The sequence below is a fragment of the Nanorana parkeri genome, unplaced genomic scaffold (genome assembly GCF_000935625.1).
Source record: "Nanorana parkeri isolate BGI_ZX_2015 unplaced genomic scaffold, ASM93562v1 scaffold711, whole genome shotgun sequence".
NCBI lineage: Eukaryota > Metazoa > Chordata > Amphibia > Anura > Dicroglossidae > Nanorana > Nanorana parkeri.
In genome coordinates, this window is record NW_017306979.1 from 279,246 (window position 1) to 301,647 (window position 22,402).

The 22,402-nt window shown below is 44.6% G+C and overlaps 1 protein-coding gene across 1 annotated transcript in view; it reads left to right on the plus strand.

The window, feature by feature from the left end:
- The first annotated feature begins 6,035 nt into the window (after nucleotides 1–6,035).
- SHISA8 (shisa family member 8) overlaps nucleotides 6,036–22,402 on the plus strand; it is a 65,875-nt gene continuing 49,508 nt past the window's right edge. Inside the window, exon 1 of the mRNA XM_018563929.1 lies at nucleotides 6,036–6,544. Within this exon, the coding sequence (XP_018419431.1) occupies nucleotides 6,036–6,544 (509 nt within the window). The remainder of the gene's footprint in view (nucleotides 6,545–22,402) is intronic.

Below are 22,402 nucleotides of genomic sequence, written 5' to 3' on the forward strand. Positions count from 1 at the left end.
ATCATGCCAGGAAAACATGCCCCAAACCATAACACTGCCCCCACCAGCTTGAAGGGATGTACTCATGCATGTGGGGTGCATGCTTTCATGCTGTTTCCGCCACTCTAATTCTCACTCTGCCATCTGCATGATGCAACTGGAAACGTGATTCATCGGACCACATGACTTTTTTCCAATGCTCAACTGTCCAATCCTTGTGTTCCTGTGCGAATTGGAGACGTTTTATCTTGTTAACTGCAGACAACAAAGGTGTTCGAACAGGCCTTCGGCTTCCATATCCCATACGATGCAGTGTACAGCGAACAGTGCGTTCAGAGATCATTTGAGAGGATCCCTGATTAAGATCTGCAGTAATTTGATGCACTGTTGCCCTTCTGTTGTCTTGTACCAGTCTTGCCACTCTCCGTTCTGTCCTAACATTGACTAGTCGCTGACGGCCACAATTCGCACGTTCAGACCCAGATTTTCGGCTGACAATCCAGTCTTTAAACACTTTAACAACAGCTGCTCTTGAACATTTAAGAAATTCTGCTGTTTTGCTGATACTCGCTCCATGGCTCCGAGCACCAACAATCATCCCACGTTCAAAGGCTGTTAAATCGAGTTGTTTACCCATATCTTCTGAAAAAAATCACTTCTACTGTCGTGGTAAACAACTTGCTTCCCTATTTATAATGGTCTGGCCCTCTAGCAACTTCAGCGCAAAATTATAGCTAATTTGCCTACAAACGTCAGGTGGTCATGATAATCTGGCCACTCAGTGTATATTTACACAGAGGGTTTCCATTCAGGGTGGAATTCCTTCAGCTAAGGAGTTGGTATAGGAGCCAAGGTGAGGGAGGAGAATGTCTTTATAATAATTGACGGTGTAGCCAACTGGCCCGGGACTCTTGCCGGTTGCCAGTTTAGAAAATGCTTTTTGCAGTTCTAACTCCGTTATATCATGTTCTGGGACTTGTTGGTCAACCTCACACAGATGAGGAAGGGGTGCTTTTTGTTGACAGGACTGTACATTTTCTGCATGAGAGGGAGAGGGAGTAATTGGCTTTTTTCTATGGACTTTGTAGAGTGTCTACTAGTATTTTTTAGATGTGCTTGCTATTTCTGTGGTAGTATGAACTCATATATTGTTCTTTGAATTGGGATTGCTGTGTGGTCCAAAAGAGAAGTTTAGGAGGGGTTCTAAGATTATGTTGAAATCTCCTGCTAGAATGAGAGCACAGCATGTGGCAGATTGCCAATGTCAAGGTTAGCACTTAATGTGCTATATATGGCCACCATGGCACTAAGCCCATTAGGGGGTATTGTTGTCCATGTTCTGATGTCTTCAGTGTGAAAGGCAATGCTTGGCATTGTCCCTGAAAAAAGACAGGTACATTGGGAAGCAGAGATTAACAGAGCCACAGACAATATGCTCAGTTAAAGAGGTACATATGTACCACTTATCTTAAAATGACTCTAAACTCAGAAGTTAAATCTTAAAAATGCATTCAAGTACCTTAACTATTAACAAAAATGTACCTTATTTGTGTATCACTCAGCTCTAGATACTCAAGCCATCTCTGAGTTCATGCTAACACTGTCCTTCCTCCTGGAGGGTGGCTACTTTTGTTCCCCATGGCCCCTTGTGTGTTGAAAAGTAGCCACCAGTCCAAGCTCGCTCCCGTGATGGACAGCACTCTCACATTTAGTTTACTAATTTGTATTGAGATTGTTGCCCATCATAAAAGCAAGCTTGGAGTGGTGGCTACTTTTATTCCCCGTGGTCCCTGTGTGTGTTGTAAAGTAGCCACCGCTCCAATCTCACTTCCGTGATAGACTACAATATCACTACAAATTGGTAAACGAAACATGAGATTGTAGTGCATCACGGGAGTGAGCTTGGTGCGGTGGCTACTTTACAACACACACAGGGACCATGGGGAACAAAAGTAGCCACCCTCCAGAAGGAAAGACAGTGTCAGCATGAATTCAGAAACGATTTGCGGATTTACAGTGGAGTCACACAAAAATAAGCTAATTTTTGTTAATAGTTAAGGCACTTGAATGCATTTTTTAAGTGACACTAAACTCAAGCCTTAAATCTTAAAAATGCATTCAAGTACTTTAACTATTAACAAAAATGTAGCTTTTGCATGCCAGGAGTCAGTCCACATCTCCAACACATTGGGGAGGTCTGAGTGCCCGCCTGTTTAGATACACTGGGTCCCTGTACCATGGAGCCAGGAGTTTAAAATTGCTCTCTAAAATATTAGTATTTATGAAAGATGTGTTAAGAGAATTTTGGTTCAGTGCTCACCAGAGAGTTTGTGGTACAATTCCTGTTACCAGTGGCCAAGTAGTTGGGGGGTGGAGGGGAAGTTTGTATGTGCAGCTGTTAGGAGCACTTTATACAGCAATGAGATGCCATGAGAGGGACCAGCTGCAGGCAGGAAGATCTGCTCCATGATATTAAGTGAATCTATGTCAGGCAAAAGTTGTGGAATACTCTTGACCAAATTACAGATTTGAAATAATCTCCAAAAGTCTAGGCCCCCCACTTGTCTCCTAATTATGAAAGGTCACATACCCTGCCACTTTTGGTTACATGGTGTAGTTGCAACAGGCCCTTGGTTGTCCAGTGTCAGAAAGCCCTTGTGTCTAAACCTAGAGGGAATCGGCGATTGTTCCAGATTTTAATGGTAGTTGGCAGTCATGGGGGGCTGTGGTAGGAAGCACGATGCTGTGTCCAAAGCAGTTTGCTAAGTTTTTGTCCCACCAGAGCTTCCTCAACATCCACCCATTGCTTTTGTCCATTCCAATGTTTTATTAGGTAATGGGGCTTCATAATATTTTCTGATATCTAGGAGGCCCCTTCTTCCATTAGGTTTAGTTCTGGATAGTACATTGAATTAGAATTGAAGAATCTAGGTCAAAATAGCCAAACCACAAAAATTCTGCCATTTAGCTTACTTTGCTTCAACTGCTGTTTGGTTCGTTAAAAAAAAACAGTTTTCTCCTTTGCAAGCATTTTCTTATAAAAATTGGCTATTGTTTCAGAGGGTTATACAGTATTTTGGGATTTTAAAGCCTCGCGTTTTTTTGCATATATCTACTGCTAATAAGCAGTAGATATATGCAAAAAGATTAATATAGGAATTAAGAGGCTGAGTAGCAGCCATGTGCTGCTAATCAAATGCCCTTAATTAATTGATCATCAACAAGTGTGACCGCCTCTATAAAAGCCAAAGTTTTATCAGTTATCAGTTTACTGCTTACTAGCAGTAGATATATGCAAAAAAAAAAGAGAGTTTAATTCTGCTTTAAGAGAGCTGCTAAATAATTGCCCTCGAGCCTCAATAAACTGAAACAAAATTGCAAAGAAGAGTGGGACAAAATTCTTCCACAATGATGTTAGAGACTAATCAAGTCCCACAGAAAATAATTACTTCAAGTTATTGCTGCTAAGGCTAGATTCACACCTAGGCGATACCTCACTGTGAGGCAATCGTGCACGATTCAGCGCGGATTGCCGCGCGGTCAGGAGTCAAGTGTTAACCGATCGCGCTGTGGGTGCCATTATTTTCGAATGGCACCCCAGTCGCGCCGGGTGGGTTGCACGGTTTCCCGCTGTGATTCCGCCCGTGCTTCCGAACACGATCACAGCTAAAACAGCCGCGCGTCATGTATAGCAAAAAGAATGTACTTGTACCTTTTTTCTGCAAATTCTGTGCGGATGTCACCCCATTGAAATCAATGGGGCAGCGTGGCAATCGCTGCCTGCATTGTGTAGGACGGCACGGCACCCGGGACGCGCGTCCCAGGTGTCGTGCGGTGTAGTGCAGGTGTGAACCTAGCCTAAAGGTGGTTCTACAAGCTATGAATCATAAGCTGTCGTTAGTTTTTTCACACAGGGCTTCTCCATTTTGGCTTTATGTTTGTAAAATGTCATCTGAGGTTGTATTTACTTCATCTTAAGACCTGCTAAGGACCAGATGATTTTGATTTTGACCTGATACTTAAAACGATAGAATTCAAGAAGGATGTACTTTATTTTTTACATGACTGTAAAAGTTAGACAAAGACTGGTTAGACGTATTCTTCATGATCAAAATTGCCCTTCGACTGGACAATATTGCACTGCTTTATCATCCGTGCTTTCACTTATTCCTCGTAGTAAATCCCTTGCCTGTGGAAAGAGTCTTGTATAATGTAAGAGATGCATCCTAGAAACTTTGTTGAAGTTTTTTAGGCTGTAGCTCTTACATTTAACAACCTGCTGTACCATCAAGAATTTTTTTTTTTTTTAAACCTGCTGTACCATATTTTAACAGTGCTCAGCTTGTCAAATCTTTTTTGACAATAGCTTGCTTAATAGCCCTAAAAATGGCCAGAATTTACTGACAAGATTACACCATAGATTTCAATGGGATGCACCTCTAAGCTTGGAGTCTCCAAATTTCAAATAGGATTCAACATACCCTCAGGGAATTTAACCCAAGCAAATGTTCTTATCCCTAAAAAACACCCATGCTGGTATCTTGACTTAAAAACCAGAGAAGACAAACATCTGAGCAGCCCTTAGGCCTTGTTCACACCAAGCGCGTTCCAGGAGCAGAGCAGTTACAGACCAGATCAAAACTGTGTCCCATGTATTCCAATGGGATTTTGGGCTCTAGTTCACACTGCAGCGTTCAGTTCCAGAGCATGTAAAAAAAAAACTGCAGCAAGCCCTATTTTACCTGCTCTGGAACGCATGCAAATGCATCAAAAACGCATGCAAACACACTGGAACGCACTGAAAGCCCATTTTAAACTAAAAATAAACGGCCCGGAATGCATCAAAAACGTGACAGAAACGCACTGCACTTCGTGTGCAGAAATTCATGCAGATCTGCTCTGCATTTGGTGTGAACAAGGCCTCATGCAACTATTCCCTGCACTGCACAGAAACTGTAGAGAAATACAAGGTGTTTGTATGAGCATATTAAACAGAATCTGCCACCAAGAAAAAATAGATATTGTAACAGCTTATTAGTTAGTCAAACAGTTATTGAAGCAGTTCACTTGTCAAACTAAGCTGTATTTTCTTGTGAGCCTGGCGGTGTCTAGATTATTGTTACAATTGGGTTGACCTACTAAAGGAATGGAGACTGTACACTTAGCAAAGTGAAAGTTCATAGCTTAGTAAATAAAGTTAAACTTTGGTTTTGCTTGAATACCCAAAACAGACTGCAGCCAAAGATAGCAGGTAAAGTTGTGTTTTCAAAAAGAGATAATCAGTGACAAAATAGTTATTCTGTGACACATGAAACGGTTTTGCTTTCAGTTTTAATCAAGCTATGCAAACAGTTGTAATCAAATGATTTCATCACTGAAATATGATTACAGGCTAGCTATGTATTTAATTTATTTAAATTAATTTACCAGCCTTGCCCTTAGTCTTCTACATTTTCACTTCAACAATAACATATTTTGGCTGCAGTCTAACAGATCACATCAGAGCAAGGGGGCAGCCAAGCCCTAGGGAGCTCTGCTCACTCAGACAGTGCAGTGTTGCTGCCTATAGAGAAAGCTCACTCCCCACACTCTCCCTCCACCCATTAGCTTGTTAGAAGGACACATTTGTGATACTTCGGTGAGAGAGGATGCTGTTGGATTAAAGAAGCAATGAAATGTGATAAATGAAAAAGGAATGAACAGATAATCTTAGGAGGTACAAGAAGTGAAGAAAATAAAGCCGCCTGTGGAATGTTACCCGATATGACCATTTGGATGTGACGAAGCTTGAAAAATCAATACTAACGCATAAAGGACGAATCAACTTTCTATGGAAAAGGGGTAATTGATTCTATAGCCCAGCATTAATGTTTTATACTGACCCGCCTGGGTAATAATTATTTTCTAAAGGAAATAGATTTAAGAAAAATCTTCTTTTCTAATAAATAGAACTGTAGAGGTCAACGGGAAACACTGATTGGAAAGCATTTTTTTTTAAAATGTATATTCTTTTTATCTAAAAAAACTTGTGCAACTGTTTTTGGAGAAAGCTTTTCATGGAGGCATATTTGCGAATTGGTTTATATTGGCTTGTATTATGGGATTCTTTTTTGGTGACTGCAAGAACCCCAAACACAAAGGCAGGTTTGGCAGAAGAGACAATCCAAGGTACATATAAACCACCCATGCCAACAGAGTTACCAACAGAAGCTGACCGATGCAGGGGATACTATGATGTAATGGGTCAGTGGGACCCACCATTTAACTGCAATGCCAGCAGTTATTTGTACTGCTGTGGTACATGTGGATACCGCTTCTGCTGCCAGTTCAAGCATGGGAGGTTGGACCAAAGCATGTGTTCAAACTATGACACCCCGAACTGGGCAAACCCTGATAAGCCACCTGCCCGAGGAGATGAGTCAACTGATGACCCCAGCAAGGACAAGACCAACATGATTGTCTATATTATTTGTGGTGTGGCTGCACTGATGGTATTGATTGGGATCTTCACCAAATTGGCCGTGGAGAAGACTCAGAGGCCATCAACTGAAATGAATGTTTCTAGGTAAGCAGACAAGGCAAGTACTAGTGTAGTCTTGCCTGCATTTTTAATGATTTCCATGGGCTCTCTGCTGTAGAGTTAAAGTTTGTAAGTCACACACAATACAGTGTTAAAGGACCCAAGGGCACTGTATACAGTACAAAGAGATGTTCATAAAATGTGGTGCTTCAAGAAATGTTTACTTAAAAGGTATAAAACATTTATATATGCTAATTATTAGTTATGGCAGGCCCAGGATCCCTCCTGCCATATGACAGGAGGAATATTGTACTAATGTTAGCAAAGAGGCAAAAATCACTGGAGAAAAATCTTTAAAGTCTAAAACTATTCCTGGAAATCAGGGACAGCTGACAGCCAGGAATTTTGCTAGGGTCCTAATAGACCTGGGATCACCGACCTAAACTATTGTGGGCTTTGTAGAATGCTGCAATATAAAGTGCGAACAGGTTTGTTGTCTCCATCTCTGTATCCTCTCTCTTTGTTCTTCTTCCTGATTCCACTGCACTATTAGAACCACAGACACCGGAAAATTGGACTTCATACTTACCGCAATTTTCCTTTCCTGTCGGCTCCATGTCAGCACATGGATTGTGTGCTGACATGGAGCTGACAGGGAAACCGGAAAATTGGACTTCATACTTACCGCAATTTTCCTTTCCTGTCGGCTCCATGTCAGCACACAATCCATGTGCTGACATGGAGCTGACAGGGAAAGTAGTCTTATGCCAGAGACCCAGGGCATGCAAAAGGATACTCAAAAGTACCTTGCAGATTTCCTTGCTTCCAAGGAATATGCACATACCCAAAATTGACAGTAGTTTCCAGCAGTATCAATAACTAAACTCTCACAAAAGAATGTCTAGTTTTGTTAAAGTGACACTAAACTCAGGATTTAAATCTTTAAAATGCATGCAAATACCTTAACTACTAATTAAAATGTATCTTATCTGTGCATCACTCAGCTGGCCATCCTCAAATGATCTCTTAATTCAAGGTGACACAGTCGTTCCTTCTGGAGGATGGCACTACAAATCCCAGCAACACATTATACAGCAACACAAAATAATATGAAGCTACATACTCTGTGTTCTGGGGTGGTGTCCTGATGTCTCCAGGGTTTTAGGTGGCCTGTGAGGGCTCTCAGGTGGCTGTGCGGACTCTCAGGTGAGTTATGCAGGCTCTCAGGTGGGCTATGCTGGCTCTCAGGTGGGCTGTGTGGGAAGCGCGGGGGTCTCACCAGGGGTCTGGAGGCAGGCAGCATGCTATCAGGAAGGAGCCGGAGAAGGATGAGAAGATGTGCGGGCCGGCCTGTATCAGTTTACAGGCGCCCGGCTCACAAGATGACGATTCAGGCAGATGCAGCTGCCTGAGGTCCCACACTTGCTGGGGACCTCAGGCAGCCGCATCTGTCAAGAAATTTAAAGTGCCAGTATCGGCACTTAGTGTCTTGTGTCCGGGTGCCAGCTGGCCTGACACCCGGACATAAGACTCAAAAAACCAGACTGTCTAGTGGTATTAGGCGTGAATTCAAAATCTGGATTTTGGATAGGGTAGGGAATAGCTAAATGTCAAACATGCCAAAATAGATTTTTTTGGGGGGAGTGAAAAAAAAATGGGGCTCATACACATTTATATATTGGCAGAGAGAAGATGGAAAATATAGGATGAAATGGGAAGATGTATCATGATTTGTTACCCTTGGTGATTCATCTCCTTTAAGCCAGTCAGGTTTTATGACACAAAATGGGGTTACCTGTCATTGTTTATCCACTAAATCTGCAACAAACTGAAGGCACTCGCTTACTTAACTCCTATTCTGACTCAGATTGTTGTGATAGCGATATATCCCTTGCTGAGACCTCTGTGCCTGGCCTGTATAAGCAGATACAATCTCTGTGGACAATCCTCATCAGATAGCTGAACTCACCAAATACCGTTTCCATCCACAAAAGGTGCTTTATTCTGAACATCAGATGACAGGATACAACAGATGAATGAATTGTGGTATTTATGCGGTAAAAAAATGATGCTTTCGTAGCGTACTGTGCAGAATACACGTGTCCCTGTTACATGTGGCCTGTTAGCTGTGGCCATGACACAGGAAGTACTGATGAGGAAGAAGGGTGGAGCATATACAAAGGAAATACATCACAAAGGGAACACAGAACATGTGCATTACCACAAAGGGTCACTAGATGGCAGCATGTGAACTAAATATAAAACGTCCATAGGAAAATGGTACAAAGAAAACAACTATATAAATTCTCATATATACTAATGTAAATATTAACTGAGGCTATGCATCTCAAATTCATGCCCCATTGGGGCGGCACACCTCCCATTAGAGGCCACTGATATTTGGGGTTCCTCACCAGTTACCTTACTGGTGTCTTCCTGGAGTCGTATATGCTGTGCCTATGCACACACCTAGCACCGTTGGCTGGCAGACATCTATCCCTACTTTTGGCCAGGTTTTAGCTACACCTACAACTTTCAATGCAGCTGTCACTAGTGGGGCAATACAAGGGATTAATGAGGAAACCGGAATTTTTTTTACAAAGTATTCGTTTGTAATTGTGACCGGTAATAATATGCCGTCCATGGCAGTAAATGATGGATGGAATATTATTAACAGTCACAATTAACGATTTAAACGAAATACTTTGTAAATAAATCCAGGTTTCCCCGATAATATTGGTCTGTGCGCAGATGCTGAGGTCGGCAAATTTGACATTGGCAGCGTTCTCGACAGAACACCAGTATCTGCGCTTAGTATCGGGGTATTTTCATGAGTACTCTTGAAAATGCCCAGTATTGGCACTTTTTCATCCCTACTTAATAATATAATGCATTGCTGGGACTTGTAGTCCCGCATAGTTGGTGCTATTCTGCATTACTGTATAATCATCATACAACAATGCAGAATACCACCAGCTAGGCGGGACTACAAGTCCCAGCAATACATTATAATAAAAATCAGCAATACAGAATACCACCAGCTTCTCAGCCCCCCTTTCTCTGCGCCACCATCACCCCCTTCCCGGTCCAGACTTACCTGACCTGACTTCCAGCACCTTACCAGCACCTTTTTCCTTGTCTCGGCGGCCAGGGGGCGGGACGAGGTGGAGAGGGTCTTCTCCCACAGCAGAATGTGCTGCCTGGTGGTGCCTGCTGAACAAGTAACAGCCTCTCCAGCCCTGCACAGCTGCCAATACATGCTGCGAGTGGCAGATCGTCGAGAAAGGAGTGGACAGTAAGACAAAAGGGCCAGCTCTAGTGTGTGAGTGTTGAACAGACAGTGGCCTCGATGGTGTGTGAACTGTCACAGCACTGCCTCCTGGTCCCGGTGGAACTGCGGGGGGGAAGAAAGATAGTGAGTGTGTGTAATTCTTATAATAAGAACACACAAGGGCGCAATAACCTTGATGGTGTATATTCTAAAGACTACCTGTCTCTATGTTAAAAAAGGGAGTGCACTTACATATAAATCCAGGAACTGGACGAAGGGCGGCCTTAATGGAGGATCGGGTTGACCAGTATGTATTGCTCCACGATGCTGGTGTATACGGCCAGTAAGTGCCCGCCAGGTGTGGACGGTGCGAGGTGCAAGGCAGAGGAGGGATGAATAGAGAGAGGAGTCGGTCCGTGTTCCTGTAGTGTGTGCGATCGGATGGATCTTAATGGAGCGTCAGTGCAGTGCTAGATTTAATATCGGCACTTGGTCGGACTGAGCAGCTGTAGAAGGCAGTGAGGGCGCTCAGTGCATGATGGTGTCCATGCCTGTGAGTCCTGCTGGAGTCAGCAGCATATAAGTCGTCTGACAGCGATGGTGGAAAGGTGCTGTCGGGGCGGCATGCAGCCAAGGAAAGGTGATACTGATGTTGGTACTAAGAGTGGGGGACATGGGTGCACTTTCTGGCCGGATACTCCATACATACCAGCAGCGTGGAGCAATACATATTAGTCAACCCGATCCTGCCCTTTGTCCAGTTCCTAGATATATGCAAGTGCACCACCTTTTTCCCCCTTTTTTGACATAGAGACAGGTAGTCTTTAGAATATACACCATCAAGGTTATTGCGCCCTTGTGTGTTCTTATTGTTGTATTGTTTACAGGCATTCTTCTCCTGTTTTTTTAGGGCTGCAGGGGTAATTTATCAACGTCATTAATATGCTCACACTTGGAGACTCGGATACATAGAGTTAGGACCACACTTTGCAGAGGTGCCTTGGCGCGGCAGTGTGGCTTCTACATATTTTTGGCCAAAAGTTTGTGCAACTAAAACCTCTGATTTTAATGCATACTGTTGACAGGGCTACTTGTTTGGTTGCAGGCTGGCTGGCTGGCAGGCTGAGGCTGGGGAATTTTTGTGTTTTGTATTGTTGTAAGCCTTCCCAATGTGCGCCCTGCTATAAAGGCCGGTTATAGATTCATGCATGTACCATTTTTTCTAGTGAACCTAGCACCCCTTTGGAGACCTTCTGCACCCCTCCGCACCGCTCCTGAAAGCCTCCGCACCCCTTCTGAGACGCTCCACCGCATCCCTTCTGAGACCCCTGCACCCCTTTTGAGACCCTGTGCACTGCTGCTGAGACCCTCCACACCCCTTCTGAGACACTCCGCACCCCTTCTAAGACCCTCTGCACCCCTACTGAGACCCTCCACCCCCTTCCAGAGACCCTCCACCTGAGACATCAGGCCAGCAACCCAGAGCAGAGCGGCAGCACAGGGTATGTAGCAAATTCATATACTATGATTCTGCGCTGCTGTATAATGTTTTGCTGGGATTTGTTGTCCTCTATAGCTGATGGTATTTTTCTGCATTGCTGCATAATTTATTGCTGGGATTTGTAGTCCGCTATAGCCAGCGCCATTCTGCATAATGTATTGCTGGGAGTTGTAGTCTGTTATAGCTGTTGCCATTCTGCATTGCTGCATAATTTATTGCTGGGATTTGTAGTCCTTTATACAGTGGCAGAACTACCAGGGTCACAGCGGTCGGCCCTAGCATTGCACCACAAACCTCCACAGCAATAAAACACAGTAGCCTGGTCTGAAGTCTACCGTGCATTGGTTCTGGTCTGAGGTCTGCAGTGTATTGGTTGTGGTCTGAGGTCTGCAGTGTATTGGTTCTGGTCTGAGGTCTGCAGTGTATTGGTTCTGGTCTGAGGTCTGCAGTGTATTGGTTCTGGTCTGAGGTCTGCAGAGTATTGGTGCTGGTCTAAGGACTGCCGTGTATTGGTGCTGGTCTGAGGACTGCCGTGTATTGGTGCTGGTCTGACGACTGCCGTGTATTGGTGCTGGTCTGAGAACTGTCGTGTATTGGTGCTGGTCTGAGGTCTGCCATGTATTGGTGCTGGTCTGAGGTCTGCCGTGTATTGGTGCTGGTCTGAGGTCTGCCGTGCATTCTGCCATGCAGCTCACTTTCCTATATTCATCTAGATTTTTAAATTCTCCTACCAGTTCCCCGGCAATTAATCTTTTAGTGAATTGGCCCACTATTTAAAAATAGTGTGGAGAAATAATTTCTGTATCACAAGAAGGTTTATGCAGGTGGTGGTTGTGTATGGGCAGAGCACAACGGAGCCCCATAATCTAGTATTGCACGGGGGCCCCATGTGTTGTCATTCCCCCCTGGTGGCTACCTTACAACTCACACAGGGACTATGGGGAACAAAACTAGAAAACCTCCTGAAGGAAGGACAGTGCCAGCTAAATGATGCACAAATAAGCTAAGTTTCTGTTAATAGTTAGGGTACTTAAATGCATTTTTATGATTTAACTCTTGAATTTAGTGTCACTTTAAACATTGTCACTAAAAATCAGACAGCTATATTTTTTTGTTTCAAAAGTACAGTTTTCCCCTTACTTTGTGTCACGGTCTGCGACCGGGGGAAAAACACAAAATGACAAAAAGTAGCGTGCAAAAAATGGTGTCTTGGGTGAAAACACAGGAAGTAGGTGTCTGTGCGTTAACAGGAACACACTAGAGGCACAGTTTCTAAGAAGGGCCAGGTGTTCGACAGAGCCTCTAATGGTGAGGATGATTGGCTGCTGGACACCTTCCAGGTTGCGGCCCTCTAGCATGCCCACACAGACATAAAGGTTAGTTGCAGCACCGAGGTGCTGGATGCATCAGCAGACAGGGTTGAAGCATATACACAGCCACACAAGTAGGCACAGGTGCAAGGACTCACTTGAAGAAGCTGATGATCAATCCAATGCAGGACGTACCGGATCTCACTGTGAGGAAGAGGGAATCCAGACTCACAGGAAACAAGGTAGGTGGTGGGCAACCGCAGGGATTACAGAGGCAAGAGATAAACAGGAAGTCCGACTGGGTGTAAAGACACGGCTCGAACAGCATGGAACAAGTGAACTGGACTTTTAATGGAGAGGTTCAGAGTGGATTGGCAGGAAGCCAAGCAGCTCAGACAGGAGGCAAAACCCGGTGCCGGATCATCACACAGGGACGTGTGACACTTTGCTTATGTTTCTTACAATTTACACAGGAAAGTAAACTGTTATGACTGCAAAGCTGACGCTCTCTTCTCCAATTCTCAGTCTGCGATAAAACTGTAATGGTGTTTAAGACTCATTCGTTACTGACTAGAGTGAGTGGGCATTGGAGAACCACCTACAGAGGTAGTTCTCCAAAGAGGTAGTTTTCTTTTCTTGACTTCATTTGTTCTCAGTTGGTCTATATCTATAATCCTTTATTTTTGATACAGTGTGTTTCAAGTCTTCAGTCAGTTTAACTTGTGCAATAGCTGTACATGTGTTTAGGCCTATTGTAGTGAAGCACACTTTTACCCCAAAGAAGAATTAACTGGTTACATAATGTATTATGCCATATTTTTTGCTACACAATGTTGTTATCTAATAAAGGTGATACTTCTCTTTCAGCTGCAGTTAGATATTGTTAATTTTTTTTTAAACTAATTGCCATAAATTTTAATTTAGCTTCATTTTAACAATGGCAACTATAGGAGCATAGGGGTGTACAGAATTTTCAGAGTAATGTAATTTCTTGCCCATGTGATTGTGAAGGATTATGGGACCTTATCAGATAGACCCTCCAATTTAGCACTCAGGAAGTAAGAGGTGATTGAAGGACGTTATGAATGAATGGAATCCATGTGTCATTTTCAGCCAGCAGCAGGTAGGACTGTGTATGGCATTTTTTTGAATCCTTGTAATGTATACCTGGCCAGGAAGAATTTATTTTTCCTCAAAAAGTGAAGTGACTCTTCATTAAAAAAAAAGCTTTTGCACACATTTGTACTGACATGCATAGGACAAATATGTGTTTTTGAGTTTTCTGTACTTGTTAAATACCTCAATGTATTTTATTTGTGCCTCACAGTTATTAAACTTCAAAGGATGCAAACGTCAGACAAGAAATATGTTGCACTTATAACAAAATATACAGAAAGGAAAGTTTAAAACCTACTTTCAGACACAGCACAAACAAACATGACACATACTATACATACAGATGGGCAAGCTAGATGAAAAGTGAGGAAACAAGTGCATCAGATAATAAACTAAAAGAAAAGTTCATGATGAATTTAAACAGTGTCAGCAGGACTTCTAAATTTACCATTGAGGCATTGTTGCCACATTTACCCCGTACTCCACACTGGGCAATTCACTGGTAACTGAACTGTTAAATTCAGTATTGACTTGGCCTATTAGTTTCCGCAGGACAAGGAACTATACCACATAGACACTGTCTCCATGGTTACCCTGAACTCAATCTTGCACATGAATAACCCACTGGTAATTGGACAGTTTTCATTTACTGTAAACTGTCTACTACTCTTTTATCTACAGTGCTTTAGACTAGTATGGTCTTTTCTAAAGTCAGGTACACATGGAGCAAATTTCACCTAATTCAGCAGGAATCGGACGAAATTCGATTGTTGGTGACCCTATTCCTTTAGCAGAAGTCAATCACTAGAGTTTTTGCGGAAGGAACATTTTTGAAAATCTTCAGCCAAAAAGTGCTTGCATCCATGTTGATGAGGACAAAGGCCTCTTCCCCACAACCCTGGCATTGTGGTTGTGGGGGTCTGCAGGCAGGGCGACTTATCTGCATCTGGGTTCCCCCTTTCATAAAATTCCTACTAGACCTAAAGGGTGAATGAGTAAGGGGTAGTTGTTATATCCCCCACTCATTCACCATATAAACTTTAAGATAGTAAATAAACACGCCACACAGTTTTGACAAGTCCTTTATTAATTGAAAAAAAACCTGCAAACAAAATGTCCCACGATGTAAATCCATCGTCAATCACGTCATCCAGCAATGTAGACCCTCATCAATCACGATGCCTGCAGCTCGCTGACCCATCGAAAGAAAAAATCCCAGTTGCCCACTGCCTCATCCTGACTCGCTGCCAATGACATCTCCGCTCCTGAATGTAGACAAAGGGACAGAGCAAGTTCGTGACATCACCATCATACCGTCATACTTGCTGTATGCTGAGGTTTACCTGTTTTCCTCCAGACACAAAGAGTTCCCCCTGTCCTTTGCAAGGACCATAAAGTGATTAATCCTGCTATATAAACCATTTATGTATTTTTACATGGGAATCATATCTCACCTTAATCACCTTGTCTTGAAGAAGAACAAATTTAGTTCAGTTGATATTTCCTCAAAGCTAAAGTCCCCCATTCCTCTTATCTGGTTAAATGCTTTTCTCTGCACTCTGTCCAATTCCCCAATATCCTTGTAAACTGGTGGCAAAAACTCAACTGCATGTTCCAGATGAGGACTCACTAATGATTTTTACAGAGGCAAGACTGTCTCTCTCTTTGGGGTCTACAAGACAAAAAGTATTTGCTTTCTTTAGAAGCTGCAGCTTGGCATTGCATGCTAATATTGAGTGTATGAACTGCTAGAACATACAGATTTTCTAGATCAGGGGTGCCCATTAGGTTGATCGCGATCTACCAGTTGATTGCAAAGCGAACACTGGTAGATCGCAATGTCCTGTCCTTCCATCGTGGGGTTTCTCCTCCCCGCTGCTCTCCCCCATCTGTATGCAGTGGGGATCCGAGGAGAAGTGAAGTAAGCGCTGCACATGGCGGCGGGGGGGCCTTGTTGGAGGAGGGAGCCGCTATCATGGCAGCATGGTTGAGCGGTGAGGAGAGAGAGCCGCTCGACCAGGATCTGACAGCCGGTGGCTCTCTCTCTCCTCACCGCTTCCTTCACTTCTCCTCGGATCCCCGCTGCCTCTGCCCCGGAGAGCAGCGGGGATCCAGAGAAGAAGTTGCAAGGTGAGCTCCCCACAGTGGGATCGCCCGCACCCGGAACGCAAGCACATTAGTGCCTGCATTCCGGTCCAGTGCGATCTGCAAAAATAGTGCTTGCAGCATTTTTGCAGATCGCACTGGACCGGAACGCAGGGACTAATGTACCTGGGTTCCGGGTGTGGGCGATCATGGATGCGGTGCCATTGACTTCAATGCACTGCCACGCCCACTCCCGCCCCTGAATGCAGGTGTTTTTCGTTGGTAGATCTCATTGAGCTTGTTATTTGAAAAGTAGATCTCCAGACGAAAAATTGTGGGCGCCCCTGTTCTAGATGATTGACTACCCCAACTGTACTCCCCTTAGTATGTATGATGAATGCATGTTTTTAGTCCCCAAGTGCATAACGTTACACTTATCAACAATAACACAATCAATCAACTATTCAAACCAATCAAACAGCGCATTCAGGCCTGCTTGTAAGTTTGAGATGTCTTGTAAGAAGTCTATTCCGCTGCATCTTTAAACATATAAATGGCAACTTTAATCCCAAACGCTATATCATTTATAAATAGGTTTAAAAGTAAAGGTCCCAAAACTGAAACCAGTTTATTATCCATTCACAGGTCCAATGTTCTAATCCTATAGACTGTAATTTATACAATAACCTTCTGTGGGGAACTGTGTCAAATGTTTTTGTGAAGTTTAGGTATATTAAATTCACAGACAAGTGAAGCAGAGTGGAGTAAAAAAATCAAAATATTGTTTTAGGACTCTATGATTTTATTACCACCCCTGTATAGGGATTACACTTAGATTTCTTACAGCTGGTTAGTTAGAAGGCTTATCTACATTTGTTGTTGAGTTCTGACTTGTCTTTGTATGATGTACTTTGTGAACAGAGCTTTCCTTTTTGCACTGTATTCCTAACTTGCTGCTCTCTGCTGGAATTACCCACTTTCTGAACTTGTCTAAAAATATGTCAGATCAATGTCAGTACTGTTGCCCTGATATAGACTCCACTTTGCACACATAGAGAGAGGGATTTAACCATGGTTCATGCCCACAGGAGGGAGGTACAGTGATTCATACATTATTTAAGTTCCTCTGTTCTGCCCCTTTTGTACAATGTTGTCCTCTTACATCTCTCCCCCCTTCCTATCCACAATCCAGTGAAGCATGTAATCAGCCCATGCTTTCCTTGTTGGTTATTTTATGGTCATACGCTCCCCACTTTCCTCTGCTCTTCATCTAATATGTCCAGCTCTCCTCCTGTCATATCCAAGCTCTCTTATTTGCTTGCTTTAACACCCCTTCCTCTCTAAACAACCAACAAAAGCCCTGCTTCGTCTACTAGACATGTGCACCGGCACAAAAATTTGTTTAGTTTCGTTTTGATTCTGATTTTTCGTTATTTCGTTTTTCGGGATTCGGGTCTGAAATTGAATTCGCTTCGGAAATTCGGATTTGGACGAAATTCGTTAGCGGTAGTCTGGACGAAATTTCGTTTGTTGGACAAAATTTAGTTGCAGCAAAGTGACATTAGAAAAACATTTTTTTTAATAGTCTGCAGAAGAGAAGAAAAAAAAAAAGCGTGAGGTCCCCCCCCCCCAATTCATACCAGACCCTTTAGGTCTGGTAGGAATGTTAGGAGCCCCCCCCCCAAGTTAAAACAAAAAAAGTGCGTGGGGTTCCCCGCAAATCCCCTACCTTTAGTTCTGGTAGGAATTTTAAGGGGGTACCCCAACCTCAAAAAACATGGGGTCCCCCTAACATTCCTACCAGACCCTTGATCCGAGCACTGGCCCGGCAGGGCAGGAAAGGGGGACGACGATCGAGCGCCCCCCTCCCCTGCACCTTAGCAGGCCACGTGCCCTCGGCATTGAGAGGGTGCCCCCATGCCGTTGGGGACAAGGGCCTCTTCCCCACAACCCTGACCCGGTGGTTGTGGGGGTCTGCGGGCAAGGGGGCTTATTTGCATCGGGGTACTCCTTTAATTAAGGGGGCACCCAGATGCCACCCCCCTTGTGAATGAGTAAGGGGTACTTGTATCCCTACCCATTCACTAAAGATTATTTTATGCGATGCAATAAAAAAAAAAGGTGCGATTCAGTGTGATTAAGTTGCAATTAACTACAATGCACTCTGCAGCACCTTTGAGATGTTGCATTGCAGAGGTGTGAACATGGGGCTTAAAGTGGAACTCTAGCTCACATATCCCACTCAATTAATAGTTGCAGCTTTCATTTCCCTACATGAAGACATTGTAATCCCACTCTTTCTACAAAGTAAAGGGCTAACCATTTTAAACTATGAGCCTGGTCAATACCTACAAAAACTCACAGGAATGAAGCTCATGATCATCAACCCCTATGGAGAACTACTACTTTACAGCAGCATGTGTACCCTATACAAACCACACAGTGTACATAAGTCTCAATAAATACCTACACAAATTCACCAAGGCTGCATGCAGCCTCTTCAGGGCTGGGTGTGGGTCTCACCATGGCTGTACGCGGTTTCAAAAGAGCTGTGCAGTCTTACCAGAGCTGCGTTCGGGTCTCTCCGGGGTTGTGCGGGTCTCACCAGGGCTGCGTGCAGACCTGTGTGCGGTCTCACCATGGCAGTGCAGTCTCGCCAGGGCTGGGTGCGGTCTCACTAGGGCTGCGTGCGGGTCTCACCAGGGCTGTGCCTGGTCTCCCCAGTGCTGTGTCAGGTCTCACCATGGCTGTGTGGGTGGATGTGGGCTGCGGGTCTCACCATGGCACTGTAAACAGGCACCGTGAAGGTCCCCATAAGGCTGCCGTGAGATCCACAGCATACACGGGACCTTACGACAGCTGAACCTATGTAAAATTTTAAATAGCCAGTATCGGCGTTTAGTACTGCGGCATTTTCACGAGTACGAATACTGGTAAAAATGGCCAGTATCAGCACTGATAACAATGCTGATATCGGCTCATCCCTAGTTCAGCGTAAATGGAATAGGAAACATATGTTGTAGATATTAAGCAGTTAATTGGGGTCTGTGATAGACACTGTTTCATGTTACACCCTGAATATGGTTGTAATATGAAATATGGTCTAAAAAGTAAACTTAACCTTTAATAACTTGTAGGTAGGTCTATAGTGGGATCTGTTCTGTATCAGGAAAGACGTTCTTTTGAAGTCTTGAAATAATCCTTGTTTAAAAAAGTCTGGGCTAGCAATATGGGATTGGACCACCAAAACCTTTTGAAGCGTGTGTCATGCCTGGTCACGGCTGCAATCAGAAACTTTGGGGCCCCTTACACAGCTTTAGCCCCCCCCCTCCCCCAACACACCATAGGCCTGTCCACTGGCTGTTCCACCGAGTCCACCCACTGACCCTCCCATCGAGACCGTCCACTGGCTGTCCCACTGTGTGCTTCAGTGCACCCACTTTTATTTTAACATTCTTACAAATTAATACATAAAATTGAAACTAACACAAACCGCACTCCCTTATCACTAACACTAACCACACTCTCTTTTTACTGACTGCACTCCCTTTTCACTAACACTAACTGCACTCCCTTATTACTAACTGCGCCTCATCTATCCACTGTCACATCTAAGCCTGTAGAGGCTCCCAAATGGGATAGTTGGGCTGTTTGGGCTCTAAGGTGGACTGCATGCTCTGTGCAGGCCATGTGCAGGCTCTCCCTCCCCACCCCCATCGTCGGGCTGCTAAAACACTTACCTTAACCACTCAAGTGACTCTGCTCCACTCCCTGATCATTCTTTGGTAAAGCCAGCTATAGACCAAGCTCTGCCTCCTGAAAACCCCCCTTCCTGCATTCCCCAGCCCTCTCAAATCATGGTCCCTTCCCATCTCTGCAGCCGCCCCTCCTTCTCCAATCACATATCTAAAGACCCCCTTCTCCAATCACATGCCCTCAGTCCCCCCTTCTCCAATCCCATCTCTGCAGCCCCTCCTTCTCCAATCACATCTCCGCAACCCCTCCTTCTCCAATCACATCTCCCCAGCCCCTCCTTCTCCAATCACATCTCCGCAACCCCTCCTTCTCCAATCACATCTCCGCAGCCCCCCTTTCTCCAATCACATCTCTGCAGCCCCCCTTCTCTAATCACATCTCTGCAGCCCCTCCTTCTCCAATCACATCTCCACAACCCCTCCATCTCCAATCACATCTCCGCAGCCCCCACTTCTCCAATCACATCTCTGCAGCCCCCCCTTCTTCAATCACATCTCTGCAGCCCCTACTTCTCCAATCACATCCCCCCAACCCCTCCATCTCCAATCACATCTCCGCAGCCCCCCTATTCTCCAATCAAAACGGCCGGCAAGTCCCACCATCTATTCACAGGACTGTGCTGGGCCCACCCAGGCTGAGGCCCCGGTGCCCCAGCACCGGCTACACCGTCGGTAGTTCCGCCACTGGCAGTGCTTACAGAGAACACTGAGCCAGACACATCAGTCTCTGTACAGAGGAGCTTACCCTCTAATGTCCCCCCACAGTCTCACACTATTATTTTACATTTACATAGCTCTGACTATGGATAAGTTAGTGATAAGGGAGTTCAGTTAGTGTTAGTGATAAGGCAGTGCATATACCATAATGCTGTACAGAGAACACCGAGCCAGCCACATAAGTCTCTGTACCAGAGGAGCTTACACTCTAATGTGCCCCCACAGTCTCACACTATTATTATACATTTATATAGCTCTGACATATACCACAGTGCTATACAAAGAACACCGAGCCAGCCACATCAGAGGAGCTTACACTCTAATGCAGAATGGCACTGACTGTAGGGGGACTACAAATCTCAACAATACATTATACAGCAATGCAAACAGTATATGAACTGGACTCTGGGCTTAGTAATGAACTGGACTCTGGGCTTAGTAACGCACCGGACTCTGGACTTAGTAACAGCTGTCCATGGCTATGCCTGTGCCGGGAAGGAGGAGTAGGAAATATAGAACCAGACAGGCACTGCCAGGGACAGCTACTGCCAGGTCCCCAGCAGGCTGCTGAGGTCCCCACAATCGCGGGAACTCAGCAGCCGCTGCGTTTTTTCAATTTAAAGGGCCGGTATCAGCCTTAAGAATCAGGGCATATTCATGAGTACAAGTACTCATAAAAATGCCTGGTATTGGCCCTAATCGCGATAATACCGTGTTTCCCCGAAAATAAGACACTGTCTTATATTTTTTTTGGCTCAAAAAAACACACTAGGTCTTATTTTTGGGGTAGGTCTTATTGTTTTTATGTTATGTATAACAAGCGTGACACACAGGCAGGGGCGATCCAGAGTCTAGTGTCGGGAGGGGCACTGCCAGAAAATAAGGTGTCGCTTACAGAATATTCCAATAATACATTGCGTTGTAGTTGTGTTTTATGTATAACAGCAATTGTGCCTTTTTTTCTTTTTTACACATTCTGACACTTTTGTGGCAGGAATGGAAACAACATTTGGCACATTACTGTCATTAAAATGGGTCTGACATCCACATTGCACACTACTGAGTTTTATTGCTGTAGAGCTTTGTCATACACATGCAGGGCCGGCCTTAGGGGTGTGCGAGCCGTGCGGCCGCACAGGGCGCCATGGCAACAAGGGCGCCGTGCGGCCGTCACAGCTCGTCCTGTGGGCGGTTTCTCTCCCCCTCACCAATGGCCATCCAATATGACAGTGCTCCCTCGTCCGCCCCCCCACTTCAGGGGGGAAATTCATTAATTTACATGTAGCCCGGGGTCTGTGTTCTGTTTTTTTATTTTTACTTTTCTAGATACACTTACTTGAAAAAAGGGTCTGCATGACATCCTGACACTTTATTTTTATAGACTCTATTGTAGTTTGTAGACATGTGTACTGCCAAAAAATTCATTTAGTTTCGTTTCGTTTTAAATTCGGATTTGTGTTATTTCGTTTTTCGGGATTCGGGTGTGAAAGTCAATTCGGATTCGGAATTCGGATTCGGACGAAATTCGGTAGCGGTAGTTCGTTCGAACGTTCGTTTTGTTTTCGTTTCTTATTCGTTTTGTTAATTCGTTCGTTCGTTTGCAGCAAAGTGACATTTGAGGGGGAAAAATGTTGGGGGAAATGGGTGTGGTTTCGGGGGTGTGGCTGCTAAAGGGTGTGGCCACTGAGGGGCGCTGTAAAGCTTTCTCGCACAGGGCGCCTAAAGACCTAAGGCCGGCCCTGTACACATGATCCCAGCAGAGTGTGAAGGATGGAGGGCCCTAGACTGTATTGTACCTTGCTTTTAAGTACTGCTGCAGTCTCCACAAAAGCCAGCTGGTAGCATCATTTCTAAACACCATGTGCATCTCCTTAAATATGGCCGATGGCGTTTGTAGTAGTCATGTGCACTAGTCACATACAGGGCTGTCCTTAGGAACACTGGAGTGATCAGACGATCGCTCCAGTGTTTGTCCTTCTCACACGGAGGACAGGTAAATATCAATAATATTTACCGATCTCCCACTCTGCCACGCACAGAGACGATGTCATCCTGAAACTGACAGGATGACAGCGGCTCCGATCTCCTCCCCGCTCGGCCATCCTGACAGCTGCGGGCGCGGCTTCTCTCCCCCTCACCGCTCCGCCA